The sequence below is a fragment of the Naegleria lovaniensis genome, assembly GCF_003324165.1.
Source record: "Naegleria lovaniensis strain ATCC 30569 chromosome Unknown tig051, whole genome shotgun sequence".
Lineage (NCBI taxonomy): Eukaryota > Heterolobosea > Eutetramitea > Acrasida > Naegleriidae > Naegleria > Naegleria lovaniensis.
Window position 1 is genome coordinate 205,736 of NW_025407873.1, and position 11,245 is coordinate 216,980.

The 11,245-nt window shown below is 35.1% G+C and overlaps 4 protein-coding genes across 4 annotated transcripts; 2 read left to right on the plus strand and 2 right to left on the minus strand.

Moving 5' to 3' along the window:
• Positions 1-909: 909 nt before the first annotated feature.
• C9374_011879 (uncharacterized protein) lies at positions 910-7,266 on the minus strand (the record flags this gene model as incomplete). Its single annotated transcript, XM_044687583.1, has 3 exons — positions 910-1,823; positions 2,095-2,285; positions 2,396-7,266. 3 exons carry the CDS (start codon positions 7,264-7,266, stop codon positions 910-912), a joined length of 5,976 nt encoding a protein of 1,991 aa, XP_044542964.1.
• Positions 7,267-7,777: 511 nt separating this feature from the next.
• C9374_011880 (uncharacterized protein) lies at positions 7,778-8,626 on the plus strand (the record flags this gene model as incomplete). Its single annotated transcript, XM_044687584.1, has 1 exon — positions 7,778-8,626. The coding sequence occupies one exon, from the start codon at positions 7,778-7,780 to the stop codon at positions 8,624-8,626; it is 849 nt and encodes a 282-aa protein (XP_044542965.1).
• Positions 8,627-8,800: 174 nt separating this feature from the next.
• Positions 8,801-9,691, plus strand: C9374_011881 (uncharacterized protein; the record flags this gene model as incomplete). Its single annotated transcript, XM_044687585.1, has 1 exon — positions 8,801-9,691. The coding sequence occupies one exon, from the start codon at positions 8,801-8,803 to the stop codon at positions 9,689-9,691; it is 891 nt and encodes a 296-aa protein (XP_044542966.1).
• Positions 9,692-9,810: 119 nt separating this feature from the next.
• C9374_011882 (uncharacterized protein) lies at positions 9,811-11,245 on the minus strand (the record flags this gene model as incomplete). Its single annotated transcript, XM_044687586.1, has 1 exon — positions 9,811-11,205. A coding segment is annotated over one exon (1,395 nt), but the record flags the coding sequence as incomplete, so codon positions are not given.

Genomic DNA, 11,245 nt, shown 5'->3' on the forward strand with positions numbered 1-11,245 from the left:
AATTCATCAAAACATGAGCACCTCCAACTCTTTTAAAAACACAAAACTAACCGACGCATCAAAAGAAAAAGCCGTCGAAATTTTGCGTCACCATTTAATGTTTAACTTTGTTGCTTGGTCTCCAATTCGAATTCCGTTATTTTCCTCATCTTTGGAATCGATTAAAACAAAAATGGAAGATCAATATTGGCTGCCCTTGATTGAGTGGGGAGAAACTCGTAGTTTGACCACAGTAAAAGAATTATTTTTTAAATCTAACATTGAGGAACTGTTTGATTTCGTTAATACAAACTATCCCGAATTGATTGAAGGAAGAAGCGATTAATTATAACATGTTCGTCCCATTGCATTAAAATTCAATTTTCAACTATTCGCAAAAAATTGAATTCGCTCTAAAGAGACAGCGTCAAACATTGTTTGAATTTGTTTGATCGATTTTCAGAAAAACAATCATTATTAAACCTTACTTCCGAAGTATCTCAAAAGAAAGTGAAACATCATTCATGGCAGTGGTAATAGAGAAGGAATATTTTGGACATTATTATGCTTGTTGTTATATTGAGGACTATATAATCGATAAGCACACGTGTGGCTGTGTAAATCAGACCTTTTGCCAAAAATAATGGTTATCATGCCTTTTTGCAAAAATGAACTTTTTGTTTCCGTAAAATTAATAAACAAGACACTCGGGTGTGTACCTTAGTCGTAGGGCCAAGTAAAATCTGGATACATACTGCTACATTTTGATAAAAATTTCAAACTTCTTTAATATAAGAGTTGGAGATTTGAGAGGATGATGAGGTTCACTATCATGGTTGAAGATTTGAGGAGGATGACGAAGCCATATTCTACCTCCTCTTTGATTCGATGGTCCATCCATACGTAAAAAGGTAAGTGCTCTCATGTTGACTATTGTCCGATAGTAGTTGTCTTGTAACCAATCTTTTGTTCCAACCATACTTGTCTTGCTACACTTGCTGATGGTCTCTTTTCATAATCCTTATCCAACATGATCATGACAAAATCAATCAGAGCTTGAATATTCAATGAAGCATGATCTTGTCGAGTCGTATTACTACCACTACCACTGCTACCACTACCACTGCTACTATTATTATTACTACTAGTATTGTTACTACTATTATTATTACTACTAGTATTACCATTATTACTATTCGTCGTCTTGTTATTCTCATGATTATTATTACCACACAATGTTTGTGTTAATTTCTCTCGAATTTCTTTACCTCCATTACTCATGATGGAAATTCGAACAGTTGTTTGAAAATCACGTGTAATCATGATATAAAACACACATCCCAATCCATAAATATCTGTTTTAGAGACATCTTTCACATCACCTGCAAACAATTCTGGAGATTGAAATAATTCAGTTCCAACAATACTTGTCTTGGTCACTACGGTTTCAACATCACCTTTGGAAAGACCAAAATCACTCAATACGACTTCGTCTTCTGTCCTTAAAAGGAAATTCTCTGGTTTGATATCTCTGTGATAAACTTCTCTTCCATGAATGTATTCAATACATGATAACATTTGATCCATAAAATTGAGAATTCTCTTAATTGGTAAATTAGATTTCAAATTCAACAAGTATGACTGGAAATCACCCAATTCAAGGAAAGGCATTGTGAAACACCACTTGTCATAATTTCCTAATTTGGTTTCAAAGATTTCATAGACGGGAAGAATGTGTTTGTGATTGAGTTTGGACATTTGAATGAATTCTGCATTATTGCCTTCTTCTTTTGGTAGAATTTTCATGGCGAGTATCTTTTTATCTTCACTATTCAAATCACATACTACAGAATCATGATGAAAAAATTTAAATGAACATGTGAATATTCATTCACGATGAGAATGTATTCAATAACATGAAATATTTCAATAATATGAAAAAATAGTAAAATAGGATTCATGAACCAATCAACACATGAAAGAAATATTCAATAATATCAATCATTCATCATTCAACACAAACAACATATTAAACATGATCATTCAACACAATTGGAAACATTGAAAATTTGAAAAAATCATGAGGATCATTTTCACACACACACACACACTTACCTTTAAAAACACTTCCAAATCCTCCCTTTCCAATCTTTTTCAAAATTTCATAGCGATCTGCTAGTACATTCTTTTTAGCCTTCTTTTGTGGTGATTGAGCTTCTCCAAGTTTTTGATTTTTCCTTTTCAATTCCAATTGATTAAATATCTTAATAACCAATTGAATATCTGCTTGATGAGACGTTTGTCCACTAATTCCAGAAAGTGGTGTAATGAAATGAGTCTTGACCAATTCTAAATTCATACAATTCTCAAAGAGTTTTGTAAAGAATTCTTCAAAGTTTGGAATGGCATTCTTTACCTTTGAAAGTGAATTCTCAACGAAGAGTTTTCTACACACAAATTCACTCCATTCCATAAATAATGAATTCTTTGTTGTCGTTGTGGTGTAGGAGTGGTAATAATCGAGTTGTTGTTTTGTTTCAGAGATGTGTTTGAGGAAAAGATGAGGAATAGGGTTTCAATGAATTTTTGTACATTCAGAGGAGTGATAGGAGTGTTGTTGAACTTGGAGACTTGTTCACGAGTCGAATAGTATTCGGTCATGTTTCTAAATATGGTAATTCTGGTTTCGGATTCAAGAATACTTGAGAAGGATGCCAAACATAAACTCTCAATCAACAAGTTACCATCTACAAATACATTCTTGGAAGCTTCTTTTTCTTGCTTTTGTAAATATTGTAAAAATCCAAAAATGTCCTTCACTCTCTTTTTATGGAAAGGTCGAAACATTTCAATTTCTGAAACCAATGGATTCACACAAGGATAACAAGACTTGTCACCAAATTCTCCTCCATTCAATGTACAATTGATCATGTTCAACAAGATGGATGTGAAGACACTTGTGCTATCTTTAGAATTCTTTTTTAAATAATTCATCGTTTGATTAAATAATTCAAAATTCTGTAACGTTGAACACCAATAAATAATCACATAGTAGAGTGAATAAATCTTCTTTCTCAATTCCATGTTGTTGGTATATAATTGATCGAGAGATATTTTCGATTTTGATGAAGAATCTGAATTGACATTTGACATTTCTTTCAAATACTTCTTACTTTCATTGGCCAGTGACATGTCTAACTGGTAGAGCGTTGGTCCAAATTGACATAATTGTTCAAAGAGCATGATCAATTGTGTTGGAATAGATACTTCTTCATTGTTTTCACTCAAAAGATTGAGTAACGTCATTTCGAATAATCTTCCAATTTGTGTTAAAAGTGTCAAGTAATGTTTGAGAGTTTGTTGAGTGTTATTACTACTCGATATGGAGGTAGTTGTATTGTTCATATTCGTAGTAGTAGTAGTAGTAGTATTGTTTTGATTCATTGTTCCATCGAGACATGACTTTAAAGATTCTCGAATCATTGGAAAGAGAATTTTCAAAATAATCACATCCACAATTTCATATCGAGTATTCTGTTGTAATACATGTGAAATGGCCGATGAATGAATGACTGAGAGAGAAAGGATACCACCACTACTACCTGTACGACTCATACTTTCATTATTTCCAATACCTCCATTACTACTATTGCTACCACTCCCATCGAAATGATCAAATTGTTGTTGATTCAGAGTACTACTATTACCACTTGAACCAACACTTGAACTACTACCACTTGAATGAATGAAACATTTACATTTCAATATATTGGAATAAACATTAAACTTCTCAGTGAGTGTAATGGACATTGTACTTTCAAAAAAACTTTTTAAGAAATTTGAAAAGTGACTCTGTGGTAACATGTCATGTAAAATATCAAAAACGCTCACAGTGAGACTTTTCATCAAATTTCCCTTAATGATGGCAATATTTGGAACATTCTTTCCATCTAAATTGAAAATGGCTAATAACTTGGCAACAAGACTATGAAATTGTTCTTTAAATTCTTGAATTTCTTTCAATTGTTTTTCTTTTTGATACGATGAAGTAATCTTTTTCTTTTCTTGTGAAAAGTGTCTCTTTTTAAGGAGAATCATAACGAGAGAGAAGGATTGAATGGCATGATACAAGGATTTGTAATGAGTATCTGGAATGGTTGAATTGCCAACACTTGAACGCATTTCAGTACTCGATCTCGAGTTGAATTCTTTTAAAATAGATTCAAGACTTGTAATGGATTCTTGGAATCGATCATTTAAATGTTTTAAAATCGATTGATAGACCTTTTCACTAATTGGAATTTTTGAAACAATTTGTTCAAACAATTGTTCAGTCTTGGAAAAGTATTGTCCAATGAAATAAAAGAGAGTTTCGAGAGTTTTGTTTCGAATTTCTTCATGTTCATCATAGAATTCTAAAATTGAAAATAATGACTTGAACAAGTTATGAGCATGTAGAACACATTCCTTATATGTGATTTTCTTTTTCACTTGTTCCAATAATTCCATCATGGAAACATTTTTCAAAATAAATTGTTTCCATAAAAATAGAATTTGTAATAAATGTGAATGAGGAATGGAGGAAATGAAAAAGATGATACTCATTTTGATATTGTTCTTTTCTGGTTTGCTCATTTTCAAATCTGGTAATACTGCAAGAACATTGGTACGTGAAGTCACTATCGTATTTGTTCGATTCAATGTTTTCATGGAATCTGAAGAGTAAGGATGATGATCCGAGTGGTTCGTGTTGCCAGTAGTAGTAGAAGTAGAAGTAGTAGTATTTGAATTGCCAGAAGTAGTAGTTGTAGTAGTTGTATTACTATTACTTGTACTACTACTCGTATGACTCAATGATTTAGTCTTGTACAATTCAATTAATTTCATCTTTTCAAAATTCATGAGTGAATCTTGATCTGTAAACTTGTAATACCCAATCAAGACAGGTTGTTCTTCTAATTCATATTTTGATTTGTTCGTCGTATTCACATTATAGACATATAAATATAAATAGAGATGATCGAAATTTTCAACATGTGAAGCATCAATGTGAAAGGGTTCAAAATATTTGGGATTGGTTTTCTTGCAAAAGACATAACTTGAATAATAGAAGGGACCATTCATGTGCATATTGTTGTTGTTGTTGTCTTGTTGTTGTTGAGTGAATGAAGAACCCAATGGATAAGAATTGGGTGAAGATGATGATGAACCATTCTCTCCTGGACTGGCAGTCAAATTGGATGAACTTCCAAAGTTGGAACTCGATTGGATGGGAGTCAATAAGTGATGAGAACTTCCACCTGCAGTATGGATTAATCCACTATTACTTCTCTTTGTCGTACTATGATTCATACTACTACCACCTGCATTGGTTCTATAAATGGGAATAAATTTACCTTCCTTCGTTTGTGGATTTTTCACTTCAAATAATCGCATGACAATGAGTGGATTTTTCGATTTCAAAATAGAACTTGATAAAGTAGCTCGATCCAAACATGGATAAATATCACATCGATTCTCTAAAAATGAATAATTGGTTTTGGCTTCATTCTTGGTATTGATTGAGAACCAATTGATGGGTTTGGCTGTAAATAAACGTTGAAATTGTGGAACTTCTTTCATAATGACATCATAATCACCCTTATAGAATACAAGATTCACATTCAATTGATCTTTCAAAGCCTTACATTCACTTCCAATTGAAGTATAGGTATAGAGTGAAGTTGGTGCACTCTGAACCAATGTTGAATCATGACTCGAAGCAGCAGAAACAAGTGAATGATTCGAGGAATGACTTGAGAGAAGATTGGAACCACTGCCACTACTATTGCTACCAATACTACTACTACTACCACTGGATGAATCCAATGCAGTACTACTCAAGGAAGTCATGGAGTTCGGTGAATGAGTTCCAACCATGGATCCTTTTCGAGAGAGTGAGGCTAGAGAAGTATCCTTTTGATTTCCTGATAATAACGTTGCAAAGTCAATGATATCATTTGAATTTTCTAAATTATTACTTGCAGAGAGTAAGGAAGAATTACTACTTGACATGTTTGTTGTATTTGTAGTTGTAGTAGTACTAGAAGTATTTGAAGAGCATGATGGAGCATGATGATCATCCTGCTCTAATAAATAAGTTGGTTTGGCATTGAGTTTTCTTCCACTGTGTTGAGCTGCAATCACTGCGTGTAACATGGTGAATTTCTTTTCATGAGTCTTTTCATAAAATTCACAATATTTGGTTACAGAATGACCATTGGCTAATTCTTTGATACTTTCTGTATCGAAAGGAATGGCACATACTGCGAGTGGTCTTCTCAAAGTATCAATATCTAAATCATCTGTATTATTATTATTATTATTATTATTAGAACTATGAATAGAGAGATTTTTTGAAGAGTTGGTACTACTACTACCAGAACTATTAGAATTCTGATGACCCAATTCATATTTTCTAAATGCTCTTCCTACCAAATACAATTCATCTTTCAATAAATTACTTCCTGTAATATCTCGAAATAATGAAATTCTGTTCTTACCACTGTCACTTGAAATGACAATACTTTCACTAATGAAACGAGCCTCATTCAATGAATACATGGCAAAATGAATTTCAATACTTTCATCTCCAGTAGCAAATAAATGAAAATCAAAAACAACCATCAATTGATAAGTATCATTAATAGAAATTGAAACTTGATTATCATTATTCATTGTTGAAGATGATGAATGATGATCACTACTATTCTTTCCACTGCTACTTGTAGTGCTACTACTACCACTATTACTATTACTATTACTACCACTATTACTACTATTACTACTATTACTATTATTATTCGAGGTATTTCCCGTAGTTGCAACAGCATTGACTTGTTCGAGACCCTTTTTTATGGTTGAAAAGACTTTATCTTTAAAGGAAGAAGTTGAAGTGAGTCCTTTTGATTTCTTGTCATGATTACCAGACGTCGTTGTGCTCGATGAAGAACTCTTTGGTGTAGAAGTTTTTCGTTTTTGTCTTTGATAATTCAATGGAGAAGCTCGTCCAAGTCCTTTATGTTGTTGACTCAATAATAATTGTTCAATAAAAGCACCATCACTCACATAGACACTGGTTTCATTTTCGATATCACTAATACTATCCATCATACTTTGAAATTCCACACCAGAAGAGCCATGATTCTGATCTGAAGAGGATAACGTAGAGGGAGTTCGAGTACGATTCGATGAAGGGGATGATCCCGAAGTGTTGAGTGTGAGTGTGGGTGGAAGAGGTGTCATCATTAAATGATTTGTTGTTGTTGTTACCGAGGTTGTTGTGGTTATGTTGGTTTGGTTATGTTGTTTTGTTTATGGTTGTGGTTGGTGTGTGATGTTGTTACACGATAATGAGATGAAGAGGTTATTGTTGTTGTGTTGACAATGAGGTATGTCTACTGCTACGATCAAGGAGTGGAATGGATGATGTGCAAAATGCTCTCTCACACCGCATTCACACCAACGAACGTTGTCGATGATGACAGCTAATTATTTTTTAACAAGATTTGTTTTTAATGACAGAGTGATGATGACGATTGAAGAGATCTTTACAGAGGTTCTTAGGCAGACCCAGATTTGATTTTTTGAGAAGAAAGAACTCGAGCGCATGGACAAGGTAATCGTTCTGAGGCTCATGAATCATTCGAATGACCCTGTGCTTCCTCTCAATGCAATTTCACTGCCTATCATTCATCCCTGTAACCTTTCCAAACACTCGAGCGAGATTCTAAAATCCAAACACACAACACGCTAAAAAATGAGCCACAGTCCTTCGTTCTCTTCGGATCAACCTCAATTACGGTTCGCCATGGTGGGATTGTTCCGAGAAGCTCTCAATGATCATTCTAATTTATTGAATACCTCTCACTATTATGAATCTCAAAGTAACAATAATAATGAACCATCATCATGTATTTTAATTGGTGAATTCTATAGAGGCTTAACCAGCAGTACTCAAATTTCGCAGCAACAACATGCTCAAATGACCCGACAAATTTGTTTAAAAATTGGAGATAAAGTATCTCATACAAATCACAAACGAACTCTAACACAGGGTTCTTTAAATTTCCATTACAAGGTGGTTGATAACAAGTATATTTTCATTGTTTGTGCGGATTCGGAATGTCCATTGAGGATTTGTTATAACTTTTTGGATGATTTAGAAACTCAATTTAAAAGACAAGGTTATGATAACGAGGGACTCTCTAATTCCCATTTTAAACCAATATCCAACATGATTAAGGATCGAATGGCACATTATAACAATTTAGAAAATGATAAAATTTACAAATTGAAAAATCAGATAGATGCTACCAAGGATGTCATGATTTCTAACATTGATAAAGTAATTGAGAGAGGTGAACGATTGGAAGTATTGGCAGAGAAAACTGATGAGCTACAGGATCATGCATTTGGATTCAAAACCAAAAGCAAGAAGCTGAAAAACACCATGAAAAAGAGAATCATTCTACTTGCTGTGATATTGATTGTAATTTTTGTGATTATTGTACTGATTGCAGTATTTGCTGGTTGCAATTTCCCATCCTTTGATCGATGTAGAGTCACTTCTAACAACAACAACAATAATGGCAATAACAATCAATAACCAATTTGTGCATTCAAAATAAGTCATCCATTGGCAAGGCAAACGATTTCAACACATGGCATCATCCACACACATGCTCAATATTCAATCCCTCTCACTTCTGCAGCATTATTTGAAGCATTCATTTCCACACACATCAAAGTTCAAAAAACAGAGAGAAACACAATAAAAAAAATGACCATTTCAGCAAGGCACAACAATCAAATTCCTCTTCGTTCGGTCCGACCCATCTATCCTTCGGGGTCAACGACAACGAGTAGCAGTAGTAGTAGCAGTAGCACAACTTTACAACCTCTTATCAATATTGAAACAGGTAAACGAAAAGATGGACGTACCTGTGATAAATTCAGAAATGTTTTTCTTCAAGTCGGAGTCATCAAACAAGCTCGTGGAAGTGCCTATCTTGAATTTCATCAAGGAACTAAAATTATTTGTGCAGTCTATGGTCCTCGACAAGTTTCTGCAAAAAACATAGAATTTAGTGATACAGGACGATTACAGTGTGAATATCGAGTGGCACAATTTGCCTCTAAACATTGCAATTCCCGAAGTAGTATTAGCAGTGGAATGAGTGCCACGAAATCACATCAAGCGACATCGGAAGAAATTGAATTTGGAATTCACATGAGAGAAGCCCTTGAATCATCACTTCGATTAGACAAATATCCAAAAAGTGTCATTGATGTTTATTGTTTTGTTTTAGAAGATGATGGAAGTGCATTGAGCGGAGCTATTAGTTGTGCCTCTCTAGCACTTGCCAATGCAGGAATTGAAATGGTGGATATGGTGAGTGCATGTACAACAAGTGAATTGGAAGGTCAAATTGTTGTGGATCCAACCAGTCATGAATATAAATATGCAAGTGGTGGAATGGTGTGTGGATATATGAGCAATTTGAATGAAGTAACACAATTAACTCAAGTGGGAGATATGTCGTTTCAGAAAGTGAGTGAAGCAATGGATTTATGTATTGATGGATGCACCAAGTTGTATCAATTGATGCAACATTGTTTAATTGAGAGTAAAACCAACAACACAAATCCAACTGTGTTTCAAGAGATTTAGCTCTCGAATAAACAGTAAATTACTCGCCACGTTTGATCCAAAGGCTTGAATGCCTACTTTCAACTTGGATAAAAATTCATTGTGATTTCTTTGCAAAGTAACAATTGTTTATGGATCATTTAAAACTTTTTGCATTTAGAGACACGGAGGAGAGCTCTGGCAAGCTTTCTGCCAATAACGGCAACTCTTCTTCTTGCTCTTCTAGCTCTTCTAGATCTCTTAACCTTTCTACCACCTCTTCTTCTACGGACTCTTCTTGCCTTTCTTCCTTTTCTACACTTGATAATCTTAATCTTCAAAGCCTTCAAGACCTTCTTGAGCTTACGAGGCAAGTGCTTCTTTGGACAATATCTCTTACCCAATTTTCTTTGCTTTCTCAAGACTTTTCTCAACAACTTTCTAATCTTGCGAGAAGTCTTTCTCTTGATCACAGTGGTGGAAATTCTCTTGATGAGTTTCTTGTATCTACGAGAGGATCTCTTCTTGAGTCTTCTCAAAATAACACGCTTAGCCTTTCTTGCTCTTCTAACAGCACGTCTCTTGAGCTTCTTACAAACTCTCTTAGCTCTCTTGGTTCTCTTCAAAGCACGCTTGACCTTCTTACAGACACGACGAGAACGTCTAATGAGTTTTCTAGCAACTCGTCTTGCTCTTCTCAAAGCACGTCTGACACGTTTAGCAGCTCTCTTGGATTTACAAATTCTCAACTTTCTCACGAGTTTTCTCACACGTTTAATAGCTCTTCTGGCAATACGTTTAGCACGTGTACCCTTTCTTCTCAACTTTCTTGATCTCTTCAATGCACGTCTCTTAGCCTTCTTACAAGCACGTCTAGCACGCTTCAATGCAGCACGTCTGACACGTCTTGCTCTCTTCAATGCACGTCTCTTGAGCTTTCTTTGTCTCTTAATGAGGGCACGTCTTGCTCTCTTCAAAGCAGCACGTCTTCTCTTCAAGACAGCACGTCTGGCACGTCTAGCTCTCTTCAAGGCAGAGCGTCTTCTATTTCTACGGGCCTTCTTGATAGCAGCAGCTCTTCTATTGGAACGTCTTCTATTGACACGTCTTCTATTACGTCTTGCTCTCTTCAAAGCAGCACGTCTTCTATTACGTCTGGCTCTCTTCAAAGCCTTTCTTCTCTTCAATCCCTTTCTGAGACGTCTGAGTTTCTTGATCATTGGAATTCTTCTTCTACGAGCAGCAGTAGCCTTACGTCTTCTCAACTTGGCAAGCTTCTTGAGGACAGCACGTCTTCTCAATGCACGTCTTCTATTTCTACGAGCCTTCTTGATTGCAGCTCTTCTCTTGGCACGTCTAGCAGCTCTTGCACGACGTCTTGCAATTCTTTGCTTTCTTCTCAGAGCCTTCTTGATACGCTTAATGAGTCTACGTCTAGCACGACGAGCACTCTTGGAGAGTTTCTTCTTTCTTCTCAAAATCTTGCGAAGTTTCTTCAAAAGCTTTCGAACAGCCTTCTTTGCCTTCTTGGCGAGCTTCTTGGCCTTCTTTGCCTTCTTAATGATAGCCTTTCGGGCGGCACGTCTTGCCTTCTAA